The sequence below is a fragment of the Antechinus flavipes genome, chromosome 6 (genome assembly GCF_016432865.1).
Source record: "Antechinus flavipes isolate AdamAnt ecotype Samford, QLD, Australia chromosome 6, AdamAnt_v2, whole genome shotgun sequence".
Classification (NCBI taxonomy): Eukaryota; Metazoa; Chordata; class Mammalia; order Dasyuromorphia; family Dasyuridae; genus Antechinus; species Antechinus flavipes.
Window position 1 is genome coordinate 199,491,942 of NC_067403.1, and position 26,127 is coordinate 199,518,068.

Genomic DNA, 26,127 nt, shown 5'->3' on the forward strand with positions numbered 1-26,127 from the left:
CTTCTTCTTCTTCTTCTTCTTCTTCTTCTTCTTCTCTTCTTCTTCTTCTTCTCCTCCTCCTCCTCCTCCTCCTCCTCCTCCTCCCTCCTCCTCCTCCTCCTCCTCCTCCTCCTCCTCCTCCTCCTCCTCCTCCTCCTCCTTTTTATTTACAAGTTATATGTGTCGGTAGTTTTACAACATTGACAATTGCCAAATCTTTTGTTCCAATTTTTCCCCTCCTTCCCCCCATCCCCTCCCCTAGATGGCAGGATGATCATTAGATGTTAAATATATTAAAGTATAAATTAGATACACAATAAGTATACATTATTTTGCTATACAAAAAGAATCGGAATCTGAAATATTGTACATTTAGCCTGTGAAGGAAATCCGAAATGTAGGCAGGCAAAAATAAAAGGATTGGGAATTCAGTGTAATGGTTCTTAGTAATCTCCCAGAGTTCTTTCGCTGGGCATAGCTGGTTCAGTTCATTACTGCTCCATTGGAACTGATTTGGTTCATCTCATTGCTGAGGATGGCCAGGTCCATCAAAATTGATCATCATATAGTATTGTTGTTGAAGTATATAATGATCTCCTGGCCCTGATTAGCAGTCTTTTGATACTCTCCTCTACACCTCCCACTTTTTAGTAACCCTTTATGTGTTGTCTTCTTTCATTACATTATATTATATTACAATATAAATAATTTTCTTTGTTCTGCTCATTTAGTTGTGTTTTCAGTTCATTTAAATCTTCTTATATGGATTATCTTTGGTTTCTCTGGAATTATCCTTTTCATCAATTCTTATGGCCTAGTAATATTCCATCACATTCATATGCCATAATTTGTTTACCCTTTCTTCAATTTATGGGCATTCCTTTAATTTCCAGTTCTTTGTTACTCTAAAACCACTACTATAATTATTATTTTGTACATATGGATCCTTTTTTGATATCTTTTGTTTCTTGGGGGCATCGGCCTAGTGTGGGTATCTCTTGGTCTGTATACTCATGATATGCAGAGTTTTGTAGCCTTTTGAATATAGTTCCAAATTGCTTTCAAGAATAATGAGTCAAATTCATAGCTTTTCCATCAGTTCATTAATGTATTTCTTTTCTACAATCCCTTTGTTTCTCCCCATACCAGTCTATACTTCATTCAATTATTAATTTAATTTTCCTGAAGTACAGATCTAATGATATCATCCCTTTCCATCCCCCATTCAGTAAATTCCAGTAGGTCTTCCAGGATCAAAGAGAAACCCCTCTGGTTGATTCAAAGCTCTTGCCAAGCCAGTCTTACTTTTTCAGTCTTCTTAAATCTTCTCCCTGGCATGTTCTCTATTCCACTGTCATTGTACTCCTTGTTGTTCCTTCACAGGATGCTCTATCTCCTAATTTCTGGCATTTTCATTAGTTGTCTTCCATTCCTGGAATTCTATCCTTTCTCATCTCTACTTCCTGGCTTCTTTGGCTTCTTTCAAGTCCCAGGTAAAAACCCTTTTTATGTAAGAAGGCTTTCTCATTCTACCCTAATGCTAATCTCTTCCCCCAGCCTCCTCACCCATCTTAAAACCTTTCCTTTATAGAATGCAGAATCTGTCCTTTCCAGTTCACTTTCTACTTTTCATCTGCAGCTCTGCTTAGTTTACTCCATGGGATAAGATACCTCCAGACTGATCAATTCTTTCAATATTGTTTTCCCCCATTAGATTGTAAGCTCTTTGAGGGTGGGGACTGTCTTAGCATTGTGCCTGGAACATGTGTTATGTAAATGTTTATTCAATTGAATTAAAATGTATCCTGATATGTCTTGTTTGTATATAGTTGTTTTTATTTTGTCCCTTCACTCCACCACCCTCAATTAGGATGTAAACTTCTTAACATCAGAGATTGTTTTTGCCTTTCTTTGTGTTTCTAGTGCTAAGTACAGTGCCTGGCACAAAGTAGGCACTTAACTATTTATTGACTGATCTCCAAGATTTGATATATATATATTTTAATAACTTTTTATTGATAGAACGCATGCCAGGGTGATTTTTTACAGCATTATCCCTTGCATTCACTTCTGTTCCGATTTTTCCCCTCACTCCCTCCACCCCTTCCCCCAGATGGCAAGTCCTTTACATGTTGAATGGGTTGCAATATATCCTAGATACAATATATGTGTGCAGAACCGAACAGTTTTCTTGTTGCACAGGGAGAATTGAATTCAGAAGGTATAAATAACCCGGGAAGAAAAACAAAAATGCAAGCAGTTTATATACATTTCCCAGTGTTCTTTCTCTGGGTGTAACTGCTTCTGTCCATCTTTGATCAATTAAGGCCCTCTTCATCTCCACTTCCATCAGAATACATCCTCAAACAACATCGTTGTTGAGGTATATAATGATCTCCTGGTTCTGCTCATTTCACTCAGCATCAGTTCATGTAAGTCTCGCCAGTCCTCTCTGTATTCATCCTGCTGGTCATTCCTTACAGAACAATACTATTCCATAACATTCATATACCACAATTTACTCAACCATTCTCCAATTGATGGACATCCTTTCATTTTCCAGCTTCTAGCCACTACAAACAGGGCTGCCACAAACATTTTGGCACATACAGGTCCCTTTCCTTTCTTTAGTATCTCTTTGGGGTATAAGCCCAGTAGAAACACTGCTGGATCAAAGGGTATGCACAGTTTGATAACTTTTTGAGCATAGTTCCATATTGCTCTCCAGAATGGCTGGATGTGTTCACAATTCCACCAACAATGTATCAGTGTCCCTGTTTTCCCATATCCCCTCCAACATTCCCCATTATCTTTCCCTGTCATTCTAGCCAATCTGACAGGTGTGTAGTGGTATCTCAGAGTTGTCTTAATTTGCATTTCTCTGATTAATCATGATTTGGAGCATATTTTAATATGTCCATAAATAGTTTCAATTTCTTCGTCTGAGAATTGTCTGTTCATATCCTTTGACCATTTATCAATTGGAGAATGGTTTGATTTCTTATAGATTAGAGTCAATTCTCTATATATTTTGGAAATGAGGCCTTTACAAGATTTGATATTTTCCATCAATTTTGCCAGTCTGAAAGGTATGAAGTGGAACACTAGGATTGTTTTAATGTGCATTTCTTTAATTAATGATCCAGTATTTTTTTTTAATATTCCTGATAGTCTCTAAATCTTTAATGAAATTTTAATCCTTTCCTCACAGACACTATATTGAATATTATTTTCACAGTTTTGTAGTTAGTAAAAGATATATTTAACATTTCTGCTTTTCAACATTTCTTTATGACATTTTTTCTTTTCTGTAATCTATTCTATGATCAAGTTTTGTAAAATTATAGGAAATTACTTAAAAGCTGAGAAGTATGTGAACTGCTCTCTGTTTCCTTTTAGTACTCACCAGAGTGATAACCTTTTCTGAGGTTCTGTTCAGGCCCTTAACTTCTTTCATGTTTATATTTTTTGTTAGAATTCTGTAGTTCTTTAAGGTTACGTTGATGTCTCCCAAAATTATTATTTTTTTGTCTCTTTCTCCCTGTAATTTGTTCAACTCTTCCTTTAAATACTCAGATGCTATGCCTTTCGGTGTATATATAAAACATATTCTACTTGTTTATTTCTTTTAACTATGTTTTTTATTTATTGATAAGAAAGCAAGGCCATGGGAGGTTTCCCAGGTCACATAGCAAGTGTGCATCTGAAGCAGAATTTGACTTAGATCTTTATGATTTAAAGTTCAGGATTATATCTTCTTATCATCCTCCTGATGATTTCACTTAATTAAGAGCTTCTTTCAGTGGCATAAGAGCAAGAAATTCAAAGATGCATATCCCTTCAAGAGGGATCAAGATGTCGAGGCATGAGAAATGTTTTGGGGTGAGAGATACAACAGTGATGGGAGGTCCCCAGGCCAGTGTTGCAGGTTTGCAAAAGAATTCTTAGTCCTGATCTTCAAGCAAGGGTTTTGGCAAAATGGGTTTATTCACTGAGAAACTCTTTCCCTCAGTGGGTTGGTTTCAGATAAAAAAGATAGCAAAGAATCTTGCCTTCTATGATTTGGGGCTAGGGAATGATTAGGGGCTAATTTCCAAATCAATAAAGGGTAATGATTGTTTCCCAGACCAAAGTGATTCTCAGATCATTTGGGAAGTGGGAGATTCCTATGGAAACCAGGTAGTTTTCTCAGAGTTGGGAGATTCAGATGGGTAGGGATAATTTTTAGGAATTTTCCCAGACCAGGTGGCCCACCCTCCACAAAGATCCGGGGACAGAGTCCTTATTACATCAAAGGCACTATTATCTGGCTAATATGTTGGATACCAGATAGGGTTTTTATTCTCAAGGATTTTAGCGGACTAGATTGAGACAAATCTTATGATATTCCTTAGGGATAAATTAAAGCCTTGCACTTAGATACCAAAAAAATAGATTCCAAAAATTAAGATTGGGAAAACATGGATATTCAGCAGTTTTCCTGGGGGTTTTAGAAGATGAAAGCTCAATATAAGTCAGTCATGTGATATGGCAGTTAAGAAAAACCCATGTGGTCTAGTGCTGTATTAGAAGGAATTGATTCTAGGAGTAAAGTTTTACTGTTTTCTACTTTCACAGCATCTCATATGTTTTATCCCTTTTCTCTAAACTTTAGTTTAGGAGTTTATTATGTCTTTTCTAGATTATTGCAGTAGCTTCTTGATTAGTTTCCCTGAGGGCAGTTTTTCTTCATCACAACACATCTTTCATACTGTTGCCAAAGTCATTTTCCTCAAATAACAATCCACCTTTTTCATTCTAATAGTCAAATCCAGTGGCTTCCTGTTGCTTCCTGAATAAAATATTTTATTTACTTCTTAAAGTCATTTACAACAAAACCATGATCTGTCTTTCCCCCCTCATTGGACATTACTTTTCCTTCTACAGTCTGAAATCCAGTCAAGCTGTCCTTCTCTCTATTCCTTACATATAGCACTTAATTTGCCATCTCTTTGTCTTTGTACAGGTCATCCCCTGTGCTCAAAATGCCTCATATAATCTTTCTCTTGCTTAAATATTCCTCTCAAACACCATTTTCAACATGAAAGCTTTTTTGATTCCTCTCAAATTGCTAATTTATTCCATTCCAAATTATCATTCATGTATGTGTATGTATGTTTGTGATATATATATTTTTTATTTATTCTCTTTCTGTTTACATAAATCTTCCAACCAATATTCTCTATATATTTATTTATCCCTTAAGTACATATTGAGTGGTAATTTTATCTATTTGGTGGTGCTGTCTTACCTCCTCAACTAGATTGTAAATTTCCTTCCTCCTCCTCCTCTTTCCACTCCCCTCATTCCCCCCCCACCCCACTCACTTTTTTTTTTTTTTTTTTTTTACTACCTTGATGATACTGGAGAAAGTCCTCAATCAGAAAGAAAGAAATTAAAAAAGAAGAAAATAGGAGATTATTGTAAAGATCCTACCTTGTCTTCAAAGGAAGATTGAAAACTTTTTAATAGACATGTCAAGAATAGAACAGAACTAAGACAAACTACTACCAAATTGAGATGTTCGCATGAATCCAGTTTAATGCAAATCCATTTTCTATGTGGGGCTACTGAGTTATCAGTCTCCATTGCTGAAATTTTGTTATTTGTTAGAGGGACTAGGTACTCCATAATCGTATTGCACAGTACTGGTTAGTAATTATAGAAGTAAATTATGCCCTTTTTTTTTTTTTTTGGTTTTTAATTGTAGTAAGTTTATTTTTAATAAACATTGGTTTTGTGAATCATGTTGGAAGAGAAAAATCAGAGCAAAAGGGAAAAACCATGGGAGAGATTTAAAAAAAAAAAAAAACCCAGAAAAAAGAAATGAAAATAGCATGTGGTGATTTATATTCAGTCTCCATTCTTTTTCTGGATGCAGATGGCATTTTCTGCAAGTTTGTTGACATTGTTTTGGATCACTGACCCACTGAGAAAAACCAAGCATTTCATAGTTGATCATTGCACAGTCTTGTTGTTATTATGTACAATATATTCCTGGTTCTGCTTGTTTCACTCAACTATCAGTTCATGTAAATCTTTCCAGGCCTTTCTATAATTAGTTTGTTCATCATTTTTAATGCAACAATAATATTCCATTATCTTCATGTACCCACAGCTTGTTTTTTTGTTTATTTTTGTTTTGTTTTTAACTTTTTATTGACAGAACCCGTGCCAGGGTAATTTTTTACAGCATTATCCCTTGCACTCACTTCTGTTCCGATTTTTCCCCTCCTTCCTTCTACCCCCTCCCCCAGATGGCAAGCAGTCCTTTACATGTTAAATAGGTTCCAGTATAGCCTAGATACAATATATGTGTGCAGAACCGAACAGTTCTCTTGTTGCACAGGGAGAATTGGATTCAGAAGGTATAAATAACCCGGGAAGAAAAACAAAAATGCAAGCAGTTTATATTCATTTCCCAGTGTTCTTTCTTACCCACAGCTTGTTCAGCCATTCCCCAATTGATGGGCATCTACTCCTTTTCCAGTTCTTTGGTACCACAAAAATAGTTGGCTACAAACATTTTTGCACATGTGGATCCTTTTCCCTCCTTTTTGATGACTTTGGGATAGAGACCCAGTAATGTGTCCTGTTTTGAGCTGTTTTTCTCTACCTCCTCCCTACAATAAATGACATACTCTTTAATGCTTTGTGTTTAGGATTAAGTTTAGCTTTCTAAATAATCTATATCTTGATTTCAGTGGATTGATTGTTCCTGAGAGAGATGGCAATGAGACAGTTCCTGAAGTGGTGGCCTCCTCTGGATATGTTCTGCTGCACTTCTTTAGTGATGCTGCCTATAACTTGACTGGATTTAACATCACCTATAGGTAAGCCTTTTTAAAAATGGTTTAAAGAATTCTTTGGTATTGTTTATATGAACTGGCTATTTCTCTATTTTTTTTTTTTTTTACTTCATAGTATTTTGTTTTTTCCAATTACATGTAAAGATAATTTTTCACATTCATTTTTGTAAGATTTTGAGTTTCAGGTTTTTCTCCTTCGTTTCCTTCTCTCTTCTCCTTCACCAAGACAGCAATTTGATATAGGTTATGCATATAAAATCATGTTAGACATATTTCTATATTTGATTACTCCTTGAGTGACAAATCAACTAGACAGATTCTTTCTTTTTACCAGAAATAAGCAAGAAATTTTAGGGCAGCTAGATGGCACTAGTCAGAAAGATACCTCTTCCTGAATTAAAATCCAATCTCAGACACTAGCTATATGACTCTGGGCAAGTCACTTAATCTTCTTTGCCTCAGTTTCTCATTTGTAAAATGGAGAAGAAAATGGCCAGTTACTCCAGTATCTATGCCAAGAAAGTTTCAAAGATCTTAAAGAATCAAATGGAACTGAAAAAATGACTCACCAACAAGAAGCAAGAAATTTAGCAAAAATGAGGAAATGATTTTCATTAAGTGAAATTTGACCAATTTAAAATAAGTTACCTTAATAGATGGAAAAAATGAGAAAGAAGATGATTATTTAAAGGAAAGTAGATGCTACTATAGAGCATGCCTTTGAAATGTAACTAGTAAAACAAGTTTTTTTTTCTTCTTGACACTTGTTAATGAATGGCTCTGGATGATATATTAGAGAGGATGCCTTTAAGCCAGGAAAATCTAGATTCAGATCCTGTTTTATATACAGCATGTCATCACCTGTACCTCTAAGTGCTCTAGAAAATTCTTGACAGCTACAAAGAAAGTGTTACTTGTATCAATTGAGGGAGTTTCTTCTATCAGTTCCCTCTATCAATGAAATCGCAAGTCTTTTCCCATTCTCCTCTAATCATCTTTCTCTTCTAGTCATCTTTAAAATTTTAAAATGATATTTCATGTAACCAGTTTATTGAGATCTTATTGGGGGGGTCTTTCTGCAGATTTATTAGTCTTCACTCCACTCCCTAATCCCCTCTTTTATTTAAACCTTAAAGAAACTTGTCTTCTGTAATGTTTCAGAAATTCTCCAACAATCAGGGTGAATAGACATGGAACAAGAAGGTAGGGTTTTTTGGTAGCACAGACAGGCATTCTCTGTGATGGATGGATTCATCTTTTTGTATATTCCAAGTAGCATTACTTTTTTTTTTTTTTGTCAAGATTTAGTAAATTTTATAAATTTGCATTTTTCTTTCAGCTAGCATATCTAGTTAATTATGTAATAATAACAATAGAATACCAGTATCTGATTAATACTCAGAGTGAAATTTGCCTTTGGCAAATGACTTGGTAGAGTGTATTCAGCTGGGAGATTCAAAGGGGAAGAGGGAGTTAAGCATTTTTAGGGCCCTGATAGAACTGGAAACCTTTGCATGGATGACATCAATCATGGCCTATCTAAGCCTTTAAGAATTGTTGATAGAAAAGCTTAGAAGAAGTATTATCCAGTTTGGAACTGGGTGTTTTTTAATTTAAAATTGCTCTCTTTTGTTTTTGTATCATCCACATTTCTCAATATATCCCTCCTTATTCTTTTCAGGAAACAATTCCTTTTAACAGAATAAAAAGACAAAAACAGTTAAGCAAAACTATTATATTAAAATTGTTTGATAGTATATGCAGTTTTGTTTTATTCATACGTCTAGTTACTTTCTCTTTGCATATTTATTTTTGAATTTTTATATTTCCCTTTTCTTTGTAAATCCATCCTAGAAATGTTTCTTTTGTGGTTGGTAGTGTTTGGTGGCATGGGATAGACGTGAAAGAAGATATAGATTCTAGAATTAGCCATCTAGTTATAGTGACTGTACCACTAGGAAAGGAAAATACTTGGTATTGGGTATAACGGTTTTGAACTTTCAAAACAGACTCAGGGGACCCTGAGAAAAAACCTTCACAACCAGATCATTCCTAATAAGAGAGTGATACTGAGCTTAGGAAAATATACCTGAATCTTCCTATCTTTTTTTTTAAATTATTTTTATTATTATTATTATTAATTTATTATTAACCTTGTCTCTTTTTATTATTATTATTAGACTTGTCTCTTGTTCACTAGATGAACTCTCTATGACTCTCTGGAATCCCCCACTGGAATTCCCTATTTTGGCCCATCCTTCATTCCAGAGTGTCACCTTCTCTCCCTTCTCTCTTTACCTCCTCTTTCCCCCACTTCTTCCCCTCCCCACTAGATCTCTTTCTTTGTCTTCCTTTTTCTTTCTCCTTCCCCTCCAAAACACATTTTCATAGGTTGTTTTCACCTTGCTAATATGAAACATATGTGTATATTGATGTGTATATACACATTAAATATCTCAACTGTTATAAGATGTGTTATATAATATACATATAATATACACACATTATTTTCTTACACAAATATGTGCATAATATAATATCTCATAACATTAATAGTACACAACATATGTATTTTTCTATATAAAACATGGTATACATAATATATGTTTCATACTAGGATTAAAAACTATCAACAGCATAATTACACAATTGGAAATGGGGAAAGATTTAGCCAGAAAACAATTCAAATCAAAAGACCTAGGACTTTTATTGGACTGCCAACAAGAATGAGTTAACAGTTAGTTAACTGCTAGTTGGCTGCTAAAGAAACTTATGCTTCTAGACTGTATTAGGAGATACCTAGTGTCTCGAATAAGAATAATGGCAATTTTTCTATCTTCCATCCCAATCAGGTAAGATATCAAATATTATCTTTATTTATTGCATTATATTTTGAGTGAGGAGTATATTCCCTGTTCCTTTCTTATTCTTAACCCTTTTCACTTTTTTCCTTTCACCTTTGAAAAATGAGGTTTTCTAGGTTTTCACCTCATATATGAAATCTTTCTCTGCTTTATCGTGTGTGTGTGTGTGTGTGTGTGTGTGTACACACATTAGAATGTAAATTACTTATTAGAATTTATTGTTCTTTGTATTTGTATTTTCAGTGCTGGTATATAGTAGGTGCTCAATAAATGCTTATTGATTGATTTTCAGATTACCACTCAGTCCTGATGACTTTCCTCTAAATTATATAGCAAGAGAATAGGGAGCCAGTGAGCTATTCTTTAGTGAAATTAAGTCATTTGAGTACTCTCTGGTTTCTTTTGTCATGCAGTGAAGAAAGTGTATGAGCTGTTGCTTTTAATACATGGTGAAGAATTTTAAAGCTTGGAGAGAGGAAATATGATGGAGTGAGATCTGAACTTGATGTTCAAACAACTGTTTACATCCCCGCTCTGCTCCTTGTTGTCAGAGCATGGCCAAGGTATTGGGCCTCTTTCTTTAGTCAAATAAAGTAGTTGTAAGGAAAGCACTTTGTAAATCTTAAAGTGATTGGTTGAAAGTGATTAGTTGTTACTACTTTAAATTTAAAGCATCCTGGAATATCTTTAGGTGGACTACCAGATATCTCTCTCCTTGATAGCATTCCCCATTTAGCTAGCTAATTCAGTTCAGAAGTACAATAAGATTTGCATAAGACTGAACAACAGGTCATTTTTTTCTGCCAGGGATACTGTCTAAGATAGTTTGCCCAGTTATTGAGTCAATATCCCCACACTTATGACTCAGAGATTTTAAAATACTCTTGATTTAGGTTAATACTCTATTCATTTTTAATGACCCTTCCAGTGGTCCACTTACTTTTAATTTATTCTCTATCTTTTTTTGTTGTTGTTGCTTTAGGCCAAACATTTTTGAAAGTAAAACTTTATGTATCTTGCTACTTCAAAGGCCAATAAATCAACAAGCATTTATTAAGCACCTACTCTGTATCTGAAAGCTAAATTCTGGGACAACAAACACAAAAGTGGCACAGTTTTTATGCTTAAAAGGTATAACTAATTTTGGCAAGTAATAGAGAAATATCATCAATCCTGTAATCATATTTTTTTCATGATTTCTGAGTCCAGATTCCTTGTCATACTGTTCATGGAAATTATTTGTTCACTATTATCAGTCAGTCAGTCAGTCCATATTTATTAATTGCCTACTATGCACTAACATTGTAATTAACAGAGAATAAAAACAAAGGAGTTGTACACAAGGTAATTTGGAAAGGAAGTCATTAGCAGCTGTGGAGCAAGAGGATAGGTTTCATGTGCAAAACTTTCAGAAGTTTTGAAATGTATCTTCAAGGAAGAAGAGGCTTATATTAGGCAGAAGTGAGAAGGGAGTGCATGGCAGGCACAAACATATGGACATGACAAATGGAGTGCTGTGTATGAGGTATAGAAAAGAGGCGCCACTTTGGCTGGATCTCAGGATGCAGGAGGAAAAGTAATGTTCAGGGAGACTGGAAAGACAGGTGTAGCTAGGTTGTGAAGGGCTTTCAAAGGTAAAACAGAGGAGTTTTAATCTTATCTAGGAGGCAACAGGAAGCCATTGGAGTTGATTGAGCATAGGAATATAAGATGATCAGATTGGTGCTTGAAGAAAATTACCTTACCAACACTGTAGAGCAGTGGTTCTCAAACTTTTGTTCTCAGTATTTTTATGTTGTTAAAAAACCATGTTCAAAGAGTTTTTGTTCACATGGGTTATATTTATAGCTATTTACTATATTAGAAATAAAAAATAAATTTGAATTTGTAGACCCTCTGAAAGGGTTTCAGAGACCCCAATAATTCTTTGGACTATACTTTGAGGAACACTGCTGTAGAGGATACACAAGATTGAGGAGAAACTTGAGGCCAGAAAACTAACCAGAATCCTATGGTGGCCAAAAGTAAGATGGTAACTTTAACTGAATAGAGAATAGGAGGAAAAAGTTGAATTTAAGAGAGGCTGTGGACTTAGGAAAGGCAAGATTTGGCAGCTGATTGAATAAGATGTTGGATGAAGGAGAGGAAGAAGTTGAGGATGAGGTCAAGGTTACAAACCTGGGAGACTGAAAGAATAGCATTACCTTTGACAGAAATAAAGAAGTTTGGAAGAATGGAGGATTTGAGGGTAACAAGGATAAATTTAGTTTGGAGCTGGTTGAGTTTGGAATGTTTCTAGGAAATGCCCAATAGGCAATTGATGTATGCCTGACAATCAGGGCAGAGTCTGGGATGGGAACACAATCATATGTACGTTTACAAATACACACATGTGTATATTTGTGAATCATCTGCATAGATGATGGTAGTTAAACTTATGAGATCTAATGAGGTTATTGAAAAACAGTGTAGAAGGAGAAAAGAAGACCCAAAGTGGAACCTTGGGGAACACTGTTTCAGGGATACTCTATGAATAAAGAACCAGTGAAGAGGACTGAAAAGGAGAGCAGTATCAGAAAAATTCAGGGAGAGAATATTCAGGAACAATGAGCTTCCAGCATTGTTGAGTGCTGCTGATAATGGAAAAAGAATGAGAGTTGAGAAAGGACCATCAGATTTTGTAATTGAGGACTTGTATTGGCAACTTTAGAGAGAGTAGTTTCATTTGAATGATGATAGTGGAAGCCAGAATTCAAAAGGGTGAGGAGTGAGTGAGAGAAGAGAAGAAGGTAGAGTGAGCATAAACATTTCTTTATGAAGAATCTGGTGAAAGAAGTTGTTAACAAGTTCAGTTTTTTTACCTAAATCTAGAATCATATCATCTCTATTGGTGTTTGTCCTTTGTTTTTAAAGGGGACCAATGACAGAGCCAATGTGGTATGGCAGACCTGGGGATCTTGTTTTCCTCTTTTAGCAGCCTCTGCCACTGGCTGTGTGTCATTCTGTGACATATGACTAGTCAATTTTTTTTTTTTTTTACTTTAGACAAGTATGGTTTCATTTCAGTACTAATAGGATAGAATTTTTAAAAATGAGAGCCTCATCTTTTTCTGTTATTATTTTCTTTTTGGTTTTTCAAGAGTAATTTCAGTGTACTAAATTAAGTCTGAAATAATTTTTAAAGATTTTAGACTATATAAATGAACTTCTTTCCAAAAGAGAAAAAAAAATTTTTTTGGTGTTTTCTTTCAATCTTTTTTCATAGAAAGAATTTTTATTATTGTTCAGACATGTTTGACTTTTTATGACCTCATTTGGATCATGGTACTGGAATGGTTTGCCATTTCCTTATCCAGTTTATTTTACAGATAAGAAAACTGAGTAAACAGTGTTTAAGTGACTTGCTTAGGGTCACACAGCTAGTAAGTATCTGACTGCATTTTATTTATTTTATCATAATAACTTTTATTTTTCAAAATACATGTAAAGGTAGTTTTCAGCGTTCACCCTTGCAAAACTGTGTTCCAAATTTTTCTCCCTCCTGCCCTCCGGCTCCCCCCGCCTTCCCCTAAACAGCAATATAGGTCAAACATGTGCCATTTTTCTAAACATATTTATACATTTATCATGTTGCACAAGAAAAATCAGATCAAAAAGGGGGAAAATGGAGAAAGAAAAAAGTGAACAAGCAAGCAAACAACAATAAAAAAATCCTGAAAATACTATGTTGTGATCCACATTCAGTCCCCATAATGCTCTCTCCAGATGAAAATGTATCTCTTCATCACAAGTCTATTGGAATTGCCCTGAAAATCACTCATTATTGAAAATAGCTAAGTCCATAATAGTTTGATCATCATATAATCTTGTTACGTCTGTGTTCTCTTAGTTCTATTCACTTAGCATCAGTACATGAAAGTCTCTCTAGGCTTTTCTGAAATCAGCCTGCTGATAATTTCTATTACATTCATATACTTATTCAGCCATTCCTTAACTGATGAGCATGCACTTAGTTTTTAGTACCTTACTACAGTACAAAAAGGGCTGCTACAAACATTTTTGTACATATGAGTCCTCCCCCCCCTTTTTTTTTTGCCTGAGGCAATTGGGGTTAAGTGACTTGCCCAGGGTCACACAGATAGGAAATGTTAAGTGTCTGAAATCAGATTTGAACTCAGGTCCTCCTGACTTAAGGACTAGTACTCTATCTATTGCACCACTTAGCTGCCCCATCTTTTCCCTTTTTTATGATCTCTTTGGGATTTAGACCCAGTAGAGACACAGCTGGATCAAAGGATATGCACAGTTTGATAGCCCTTAGGGCATAGTTCCAAATTATTCTTCAGAATGGTTGGATCAGTTCATAACTCCACCAACAATGTTATTAGTATAAGACTGAATTTTAACTCAGGTCTGACTTAAGGCCCACTGCTCTAACCATTGTGCCATATATCTGCCCCAGATTGTTGTTGTTTGTCCTGGAAGAAGACTAGTGTATCAAGGTAGGTGATGACATGCAAGTGAATTGAATTTAAGTGAGGGAAAGCTGTGCAAGGTCTCTTGCCTTTTTCCCTCTCAGGATGACTGGAGATGGTTTTGGTTGTAGTGAGAGATTTAAGGTAAGGTTTTTGACAGGTTTCAGTTTCTTGAGGCAATGCTTTAGTCAGTGATTAAGACTAGGTAAAAAAAATGAGGCCAAGAATGGCAAAAAACCAAAAAACCAGTCTGGAAGGGGAAGATTTTAGGGTTTCTGGCCAAAATAGAAAAATTGTTTTTTAGATTCACTCTGAGCTAGTAGGGGCCCAAAGACTAAGTGGATCTGCCTTAGATAGAAAGGTTACTTTTATGTTTAAATTATAGATTTATTACTTCTCTGTGAAGAGCAAATAATAACAATCGCCTAGCAGCCACAAGTACTGTAATTTACAAAGAACAACTGCTTCACTTAAGTTTTTCTTGTGATTTGAATTCTTATAATAAAAAACACTTAGAGAACAAACTAATTTATATTTTGATCCTCTTGAACTTTAAAATTTGGGCATACATGCTTCTGTTATTAACTTTTAATAGAGAGGATAAACTAGAACCATTCCCATTAAGATCAGTGGTGAAATAAGGTCGCCCATTATCACCATTATTATTCAATATTGTACTAGAAATGTTAGCTTTAGCAATAAAAGAAGAAAAAGAAATTGAAGAAATTAGATGATGAGAAAACAAAATTATCACTCTTTGCAGAAGATATGATGAGACACTACTTAGAAAATCCTAGAGATTCAACTAAAAAACAACTTTTGCAAAATTGCAGGATATAAAATAAATCTATATAAATCTTTTTTTTTATATATTACCAATATGTTCCAATAGCAAGAAATAGAAAGAGAAATCCCATTAAAAATTACTGTAGCTAATTTAAAATATTTGGGAATCCACCTGCCAAGTTAAATCCAGGAACTATATGAACACAACAAAACATTTTTTACACAAATAAATTTAGATCTAATCAATTGGAAGACTATCAAGTGGTCATGGGTAAACCAAGTTAATATAAAAATGACAATTCTACCTAAATTAATCTATTTATTCATTTCCATATCAATGAAACTATCAAGAAATTACTTTATGGAGTTAGAAAAAAATAACAAAATTTATCTGGAAAAACAAAACGTCAAGAATTTCAAGAGAATTAAAAGACCAAAAAATTCAAAGAAAGATAGCCTAGTTGTACCAGACCTAAAACTAATTATGAAGTAGCAGTCATCAAAACTATTTGGATCAGAAGAATAGGTTAGTTTCACAAGACACAATAGTCAATGACTATAGTAATCTAGTATTTGATAAATCCAAAGAGTCTAGCTTCTAGGATAAGAACTCACTATTTGACAAAAATTGCTGAGAAAACTGGAAAATAATATGGCAGAAATTAGGCATTGACCAATATCTAATGTCTGTATACCAAGATAAGGTCAAAATGGGTTCATGATTTAGACATAAAGGCTGATATGTAAGCAATTTAGGGGAACAAGGGATACTCTACCTCTCAGATCTGTGGAGAAGGAAAGAATTTATGGCCAAAGAAGAACTAGAGAACATTATGAAATGCAAAATGGATAATTTTGATTATATTAAATTAATACATTTTTGTACAAACAAAACCAGTGTAGTCAAGATTAGAAATGAAGCAGAAAATTGGAGAAAATGTTTTATATCTGATGTTTCTGATAAAGCCCTCATTTCTAAAATATATAGAGAATTGACTTAAATTTGTGAGAATACAAGCCATTCCTCAATTGATAAATGGTCAAAGGATATGAAGAGACAATTTTCGGATGAAGAAATTAAAGCTATTTCTAGTCATATGAAAAGATGCTCTAAATCACTATTGAGCAGAGAAATGCAAATTAAGACAACACAGGTATTGCTTTTCAGATTTGTTGTTGGATAATTGTTGGAAGGGATATGAGAAAACTGGGACACCATTGTTGGTAGAATTATAAGCTGATCCAATCATTCTGAAGAATAATTCGGAACTATGGTCAAAGGACTATCAAAATGTGCATACCTTTTGATCCAACAGTACCATTACTGGGGTCTGTATCCCAAGGAAACCATAAAAGAAGGAAGAGAACCCACATATGCAAAAATGTTTGTAGCAGCCCTTTTTGTAATGGCAAGGAACTGGAAACTGAGTGAATGCCTATCAGTTGGAGAATAGCTGAATAAATTATGGTATATGAATGTTATGGAATATTATTGTTCTATAAGAACTGATGAATAAACTTATTATAGAAAGACCTGAAAAGATTTGCATGAACTGATAATGCTAACTGAATTGAGTAGAACCAAGAGAACAGTATACACAACAACAACAAGATTATATGATAATTGATTCTGATGGATGTGGCTCTTTTCACTAGTGAGATGATTCAAGGTAATTCCAATAGAATTGTGATGGAGAGAGCCATTTACATCCAGAGAGAGGTCTGTGGGGATTGAATGTAGATAAGTATATAGTATTTTCACCTTTTTGGGGGGATGGTATTGTTTGTTTGCTTGGGTTTTTTTTTTCCTTTTCTTGTGTTTCTTTTTTCCCTTTTCATCTGATTTTTCTTGCACAGCATGAGGAATATGGAAATGTGTTTAGAAAAATTGCACATGTTTAATCTATAGTGGCTTGCTGTATAGAGAAGAGAGGAAGGGGGAAAGAAAAATTTGGAACACAAGATTTTGCAAAGGTGAATGTTGAAAACTATCTTTGCATGTGTTTGGAAAAATAGAGAACTATTAAAAAAAACTTTTAATACAGGGAAAATATTTTGGAATAGATTTATAGAGCTTGGCTCCAATTATGATGTCTTATTTACCAGCTATAATTGACCCTTGAATTTTTCTCTTATGCTTTGATAAACATTTTTCTTAATACTGTTTGGGAATCATTGGAAGAAGTCAGAACTCACAAACTTGCCTCTTTAGGCCATTTACTGGTCACTCTTCATTTTAGAGTAAGTGCCAGGATAATCTTTATGACTCATGCTTACTTGAGAGATTAAGGCTATCAGTGAATTACTGTTAAAGCAGAAAACTTGTTCTCCTATCTCCCCTCCTACCCATGTTTTTATATAATTGCAAAGAATGTTAAACATCTTGTTTTCCTACATAGACATCATTGTAGCAATTTCTGACAAATACTTTAACAGCTGACCATTATCTAGAGTTCTAAGATTTATAAAATATTTTTCATATATTATTTCATTTGGTCCTCATAACAATCCAATGAAGTAAGTACTATAGCTACTACTCCCATGTTATAGACTTTGATACTAAGGCTGAGAAAGATTAAGAAATTTTCCTTGAACGATTCAGGGGCAGTTAGGTGGTGCAGTAAAGTACCTGGAGTCATCAAGACTCATCTTCTTAATTTCAGCTATAATCTCAGACACTTATTAGCTCTGTGAGCCTGAGCAAATCAGTTAACTTTATTTGCTTCAGTTTCCTTATCTGGAAAATGAACAGGACAAGGAAAGAGCAAATTACTCCAGTATGTCTTTGCTAAGAAAACCCCAAATGGGGTCACTAGGAGTCAAACACTACTGAAATGATAGAGCAACAAAATTCAAAAGGTTTTACCTAGAGGTCAGTTGAGGCCAAAATTAGTCATAGGGTCAAGGAATGAGCTTAATACTGTTTATGCTTTAACTCTTTATCCTCCATTCTTCTCTACTTAGCCCTGATAGATTTGAAAAGAATGTCCTTTTTCTCTTCTTCTTTTTCTTGGGCATATTTCTTATCATATTAACTCTTGATTTTTGAACTTCTCTTGCAAGATGAAGGAATAGGTACTTCTCACTCTGTGACTATGTTCTTTCTAGCTACTCTTTTGGCTCATTGTTGTTGTAATATAGTGGATGTTATTAATGGGTAGGTAAAAGTTAGCTAAACTCATGAATGTTTTGCAAAAGTTCTTCCAGATATGCTGATATTTTGTTTGGTACTGACTTTCTTTCTTCTTGTATTTATAGTTACGACATGTGCCCCAATAACTGTTCTGGTCGAGGAATATGTAAGCTCAGTAATGGCAGCAACACTGTCAAGTGTGAGTGTTCAAAATACTGGAAAGGAGAATCTTGTGATATTCCTTACTGTACAGATGACTGTGGCTATCCAAATCGAGGCATCTGCAATTCAAGTGATGTTAAAGAATGCTCCTGTTTCCCAAACTGGCAGGGTGAGAAGAATTTTTGCGTATTTTGTCCTCCTTTGATTCCCTAACCTCTTTCTCTCTCCTTTGAAGACACTTAAATGAATTACATATGATTTGTAACTTCAGCAAATACATGTTTATGATAGTTGAACTTTCAGCTTTTTAGGGTTTTATATTATGCCTTTAAGTTCTAAAGGTATGTAGTTAAGTTTGTATTGGGTAGCTAGAAGAGGATTTGGATTTGAGCCCCTGAATACAAGAACCTTGTTTTTTCTTCACACAAATTTGAATTTGAAATCTCTGAATAATTATATATAGCATCTTGGGCTTAGCTATTATGGAGATATGTTAGAAATATGATCTAGGTAGTGAGAAGAATGATTATAAAATGTATTTCCCTAAGAACTTTCTCTTAGAAAATCATAGAAAAGGAGAACATGTGACATGGTAGGCTCCCAAAAAAGACATCTTTGAATGGTATATAGGAAAAAGGATACAGCCAAATTTTTGTAAGTGAACTTTTACAGAATCATAGTCATTTTTGAAATTGAAGAAAATTGCTTTTATCACCCAGAATGCTCTGCTTTTTCTTTGGGGAAAGAAAATGGATTTATTTTTGAAAGTCTTTTCCCAAGTGTTTTTAAAAGCATTTTACTGATATTACTAGTTTTTGGTTGGCATTTAAAATTTCATCAATTAAGTATTATGTACTTCTTGAATACCCATCATTATCTTCATAATGACAAATAAAAGTCAAACTCCTATCTAAAAATGTTATGGCTATTGCATTTTGGAGAGTATGAGTTTTATCTAGCTTTAAGACTGCCTGTACAATATGTGCATGAAGTTTCTGACATAAATAATATTATATAAATACCAGATTTAGTAATAGTACAAATTAGAAGGATCAAATCTTTGTTAATGTTTGTAGTACTAGTTCACCAGAGAAATTCTTCTTAAGTTTTATCTTTTGTCTTACTTAATCACTATTATTACCTATATAGTCTTTCCTGAAAGCTACCCGTGGTGCATGACTTCAAATAAAATTTAGTTTGAGCCTAACCTTGTCATCAGCACAAGTGATATGATTTCAGATTTTAGTGATGTTTATTTGAAATCAATAGTTATTACTCAGATTTGGTCTATTTAGTAGAATAGAATTGAGAGGTGAAAATTCTCAAGCATTTTGTTTTCTATATAGATGCTGAGATTACATATGAGAGAGATAAACTTGGTGATATTTCTGTTCTATGATTTGGTGTATCAGATATAAAAAACAAATCTCCATGAATGTAATATTCTTTTATTTAACCATTGTTTATCATGTTTTTCACAGGACCTGGCTGTGCAATTCCTGTGCCAGCTAATCAGTCATTTTGGACTCGGGAGGAATACTCTCAGCCAAAGCTCCCCAGAGCATCCCACAAAGCTGTTGTCAATGGTAACATAATGTGGGTTGTTGGAGGTTATATGTTCAACCATTCCGATTACAGCATGGTCCTGGCGTAAGTTGAATAACTTTGGTTGAACATTTTGAAAATATAGGGTGGTGTTAAACATTGTCAAAAAACCCCACCATGATCATGAAAGAAAAATACTTTCCCTTTCAAATATAATTTTGACATTTATGTTATAAATTCTATTAGGAGTTTAAAAAGTGAGAGAAATCCACTTTTTTGATCAAAAATATTTTAAATGTTTCAATAGTAACTCATTTAAAGACATGGGATTGTGCTGGTATTCCAGTAAAAAGTATAATATTTTCTGACATAAACAAGCACAATACATTCCCTTCTCCTGATAATGCTTTCCTTTGTTGCTTTTCCTAACAACTGTTCTTTTCTGATCTTCTGCTTTCAAGACTTCTCAGCTATTCTCTTCTCATCCAGCCATCATTCTGCCTTTAAGAGGACATCTTAAATAGATGGGTGTTTTTCAAAGAGACTGATTGATATTCCTGTTTATATATTCAGATTGGTTTTGGTAGGATTAAATGATTCAAATAGTTTATTTTATAGAGGAAATGTTTTTTTTTTTTTGTAAAAGCATTTTACTTTTTCCAAATACATGTAAAGATAGTATTCAACATGCATTGTTTTTGTTATATATAGTTTTTCTTTTTTATTCTTTTAAAAATTTTTTTATTAGTTTTTGACATTTACTTTTATAAGATTTTGATTTCCATTTTTTTCTCCCTCTTTTCATCTCTCCCCAAGATATCAATCAATTTTATATAGGCTATACATGTATAGTCATATCAAACATATTTCCACACTAGTCATGTTGTAAAAGAAGAGTCAGAACAAAAGAGAGAAAAACCATAAGAAAGAAAAACAGCAAAAAAAGTGAAAATAGTTTTCTTCTATCTGCATTCAGACGCCATAGTTCTTTGTCTGGATATTAATAGCATTTTCCATCATAAAACTTTATTTTAGATCATTGTATTGCTGAGAAGAGCAGCCTATGAAAGTTGATCATCTGCACACTTTTGCTTGTACTGTGTATAATTCAACATTATTTTTTTAAAAAAAGATTTTGTGTTCCAAATTTTTCCTTCCTCCTTCTCTTCCTTCTATCTTCCCTTTCCCAAGACAGCAAACAATCTGATATAGGTTTATACTTGTACAATCATGTAAACCTGTTTCAACATTAGTCATGTTGTGAGAGAAGAAACAGAACAAAAAGCTAAAGTCATACATATGTACACACACACCCCAGATCTGAAAAGTGAAAATATTATCCTTTGATCTGCATTCAGACTCCATAGTTCTTTCTCTGGGTGTGTATAACATTTTCTATCATGAGTCTTTTGGCATTATCTTGGATCATTGTAATGCTGAGAACAGCTAAGTCATAAAAAGAGCTCTTATAAATATTTTTGTTTATATATGTCCTTTTTCCTTTTTTAAGGTCTTTATGGGATACAGACCTAGTAGTGGTATTGCTAAATCAAAGAGTATTATGTGCAGTTTGATTGCCCTTTGGGCATAGTTATAAATTGTTCTCCAGAATGGTTGAATTAGTTAACAATTCCATCAACCAAACATTGGAGTCTCAGTTCTCCGATATTTTATCATTTTCCTGTTCACTATCATTTTCCTTTTCTGTCATAGCCAGATCGATAGGTATGAGGTAGTACCTCAGCTATTTTAATTTGTATTTTTCTAATCAATAGTGATCCAGATAATTTTTTCATATGATTATAAATAGCTTTAATTTCTTCACCTGAAAATTGCCTGTTTTCTTAATTTGGGCAATTTATATATTTTTTTGCATCCATTTCACTTAGATCATTAAGTTTATTGGCATATGAGCAAAATAGCTCCTAATTATTGCTTTAATTTCCTCTTCATTGCTGGAGAATTTGCCCTTTTCATTTTTGATACTGATTTGGTTTTCTTTCTTTTTTCTAATCAAATTAACCAAAGGTTTATCTATTTAATTGTTTTTGTTTTCATAAAACCAGATCCTTGGTTTTATTTATTAATTTAATAGTTTTCTTTTGATTTTATTCATCTTTCCTTTGATTTTCAGAATTTCTAATTTGTTGTCTAACTGGGAATTTTTAATTTGTTCTTTTTTTAGTTTTTTTAATTGCATGACCAATTCATTTATCTGCTTTTTCTCTATTTTAATCATGTATGCATTTAGAGAGATAAAATTTCCCCTAAGTATTACTTTGGCAGCATCCCATAAATTTTGCTATGTTATCTCATTGTTGTCATTCCTTATTGTTTCTATGATTTCTTGTTTGATTCACTCATTCTTTAGGATTAGATTATTTACTTTCCTGTCAATTTTCAACCTATCTTTCCAGAGCCATTTATTACATGTAATTTAAGATCTAAAAAGGATGTATTTATTATTTCTGCCTTTTTGCATTTGATTGTGGTTTTTATGCTCCACTACATGGTCAGTTTTTATGGAGGTGTAATGTACCACTGAGAAAAAAAAATATTCTTCTTTATCCCCATTCAGTTTTTTCTAGATATCTGTCATGCCTAACTTTTCTATAATTCTATTCATTGTCTTAACTTCTTTCTTGTTTGTTTTGTGCTTAGATTTACCTAGTTCTGAGAATGGGAAATTGAGGTCTCTTACTAGTATGGTTTTATTTTCTGTTTCTTCTTTGTAAGTCATTTTACTTCTCTAAGGATTTAGATGTCACACTTATACTTGGTACATATATGTTTAGTATTGACATTAACAATTATGGTTACTGTATATTTCCCTCCACCCTATTTTTCCCATTTATACTCTCACCCTGTCCCTCCTCACCCATATTTTGCTTCTAACCACTGCCTTTCTCAGTTAGCACTTCCTCCCATTTATTTTCCCCTTCCCTTTCTACTTTCCCATAGGATAAAGTAGATATCTTTAACCAACTGAATGTCTATATTATTCTCTCTTTGAGCCAAATTCGAAGAGAATAAGGGTCAAACAATGTTTACCCCCTTTCTTCTTTCCCTCTACTGTAAAAAGTCTTTTTGCTTCCTCATGTGATATTTACCCTATTTTTTTGCCTCCCCCTTTCTTTTTCTTCTAGTGCACCCCTTAATTTTTTTTTTAAAACAGCACATCAAAATCAATTTTCACTCACATTTTCTCTCTGAAGTAAACTTCTAACTGTTCTATTAGAGATTCAGTTCTTAAGAGTTATAAATATTATCTTCCCATGTAGGTGTGTAAACAGTTTAACCTTGTACAATACCATGTTTGTTTTGTTTTTCCTGGTTATCTTTTATGCTTCTTAAGTCTTGTGTTTACCAATTAAATTTTCTGTTCAGCTCTGATCTTTTCATTGGGAAAGTTTCAAAGTCCTCTTATTTCATTGAATATTCATCTTTTCCCTTGAAAGATTATGTTCAGTTTTGCTGAGTAGTTATTTCTTGGAGTAATCCAAGCTCTTTTGCCTTAGGAAATGTCATGTTCTAAGCCCTCCTATCCTTTAATGTAGAAGCTGCTGAGTCTTGTGTGATCCTGACTGTGGCTCCTTGATATTTGAATTGTTTTTTCTGGCTGTTTGCAGTGTTTTCTCTTTGACCTGATAGTTCTGGAATAGCTTACTATATAGTAAGTATATTATTCTGGGGTCAGTTTTGAGAGGTGATCAGAGGTTTCTTTTAATTGCTCTTTTATCCTCTGCTTTTAGGATGTTAGGATGGTTTTCCTTGATTTCTTTAAAGATGCTGTCCAGGCTCTTTTTTTTTTTTTTTTTAGCATTTTAACTGTTTATTAAACTGAATAGATTTAATTTAAAAAATTCCAAGGAGCCAAAGAGTAATATGTAAATCACAAAAAAAAAAAAATGGATCCAAAGCAAAGCTCAAGCCCTTGTCATTCTTCCTCCTTCTCCATTTATTATGTTGTGGGTCATTCACTCTTTTTTTTTTTTTTTTTTTGAATCTTTTTATTTTATTTATTTTATTTAAATTTTATTTTATTTAATAATAACTTTGTATTGACAGAATCCATGCCAGGGTAATTTTTTACAACATTATCCCTTGCACTCACTTATGTTTCGTTTTTTTCCCCTCCCTCCCTCCACCCCCCCCAAGATGGCAAGCAGTCCTATATATGTTAAATATGTTGCAGTATAGCCTAGATACAATACATATTTGCAGAACCGAACAGTTCTCCTGTTGCACAGGGAGAATTGGATTCAGAAGGTAAAAATAACTCGGGAAGAAAATCAAAAATGCAAATAGTTCACATTCGTTTCCCAGTGTTCCTTCTTTGGGTGTAGCTGTTTCTGTCCATCATTTATCCCTTGAAACTCAGTTAGGTCTCTTTGTCATAGAAATCCACTTCCATCAGAATACATCCTCATACAATATCGTTGTCGAAGTGTATAATGATCTCCTGGTTCTGCTCATCTCACTTAGCATCAGTCCATGTAGGTCTCTCCAAGCCTCTCTGTATTCATCCTGCTGGTCATTCCTTACAGAACAATAATATTCCATAACATTCATATACCACAATTTACCCAGCCATTCTCCAATTGATGGGCATCCATTCATTTTCCAGTTTCTAGCCACTACAAACAGGGCTGCCACAAACATTTCGGCACATACAGGTCCCTTTCCCTTCTTTAGTATCTCTTTGGGATATAAGCCCAATAGAAACACTGCTGGATCAAAGGGTATGCACAGTTTGATAACTTTTTGGGCATAATTCCAGATTGCTCTCCAGAATGGTTGGATTTGTTCACAATTCCACCAACAATGCATCAGTGTCCCTGTTTTCCCGCATCCCCTCCAACATTCATCATTATTTTTTCCTGTCATCTTAGCCAATCTGACAGGTGTGTAGTGGTATCTCAGAGTTGTCTTAATTTGCATTTCTCTGATCAATAATGATTTGGAACACTCTTTCATGTGAGTGGTAATAGTTTCAATTTCATCATCTGAAAATTGTCTGTTCATATCCTTTGACCATTTATCAATTGGAGAATGGCTTGATTTTTTATAAATTTGAGTCAGTTCTCTATATATTTTGGAAATGAGGCCTTTATCAGAACCTTTAATTGTAAAGATGTTTTCCCAGTTTGTTGCTTCCCTACTAATCTTGTTTGCATTCGTTCTGTTTGTACAAAGGCTTTTTAATTTGGTATAATCAAAATTTTCTATTTTGTGATCGGTAATGGTCTCTAGTTCATCTTTGGTCACAAATTTCTTTCTCCTCCACAAGTCTGAGAGATAAACTATCCTATGTTCCTCTAATTTATTTATAATCTCGTTCTTTATGCCTAGGTCATGGACCCATTTTGATCTTATCTTGGTATATGGTGTTAAGTGTGGGTCCTTGCCAGGCTCTTTTTTTAATCATGGCTTTCAGGTAGTGCAATAATTTTTAAGTTATCTCTCTTGGATCAATTTTCCAATGAGGTAGTTTACATTTTCTTCTATTTTTTTCATTCTTTTCATTTTGTTCCACTATTCTTGATGGTCTCATAAGAGTTTTTTAGCTTCCATTTGCTCAATCCTAATTTTTAAGGAATAATTTTCTTCAGTTAGCTTTTTTAACCTTTTTTATTTGGACAATTCTAATTTTAAAGCACTTGTTTTAGTCAATGGATTTTTTATTGGATTTGGCTGATTCTATTTAAATTTTTTTTTTGTTTTATTCAGTATTTTTTACCAGTCATATGTAAAAACAATTTTTAACATTCATTTTAAAAATTTTGAGTTGCAAATATTCTTCCTCTCTTTATCACCACTCTCAATCCCCTCCCCCCATTGAGATTGCAAGCAATTCGATAAAGGTTATACATGTGTAGTTATGCAAAACATTTTCCTAATAGTCATGTTGTGAAAGGACATCTAGACCAAAAAAAAAAAAAAAAAAACTCTCAAGAAAAAATAAAGACAATTTAAAAAAAAAGCTTCTGTCTTGTTTTCAGATACCATCGGTTTTTGTCTAGATATGGATAGCATTTTTCATCATAAGTACGTCAGAGTTGTCTTGGATCATTGTATTGCTGAAAATAATTGATATTCTCAGCAATACAATGATCCAAGACAACTTTGTACACAGTACATTTCTTTTTGCCTCAGCTCTTGGAAGTTTTTCCGGGTTTTCCTGATAGTAAATTGCTTATCATATCTTTTTTTCTCTCTGTTTTTAATAAATGTATTTATTTATTTAAAACTTAAATACAAAATAGAAAAAACAAAACCTATTGTCATACGCACAGCAGAATGTAATAGAGAATTCGAAATGTTACAATAAACTT

The 26,127-nt window shown here is 33.7% G+C and overlaps 1 protein-coding gene across 1 annotated transcript in view; it reads left to right on the forward strand.

Annotated features, from left to right (window-relative positions):
• The window catches only part of ATRN (attractin), a 236,781-nt gene that overhangs the window by 53,413 nt on the left and 157,241 nt on the right, over nt 1-26,127 (forward strand). The window contains exons 4-6 of the mRNA XM_051965371.1: nt 6,723-6,851; nt 18,211-18,416; nt 19,729-19,897. Of these exons, the coding sequence (XP_051821331.1) occupies nt 6,723-6,851; nt 18,211-18,416; nt 19,729-19,897 (504 nt within the window). The remainder of the gene's footprint in view (nt 1-6,722; nt 6,852-18,210; nt 18,417-19,728; nt 19,898-26,127) is intronic.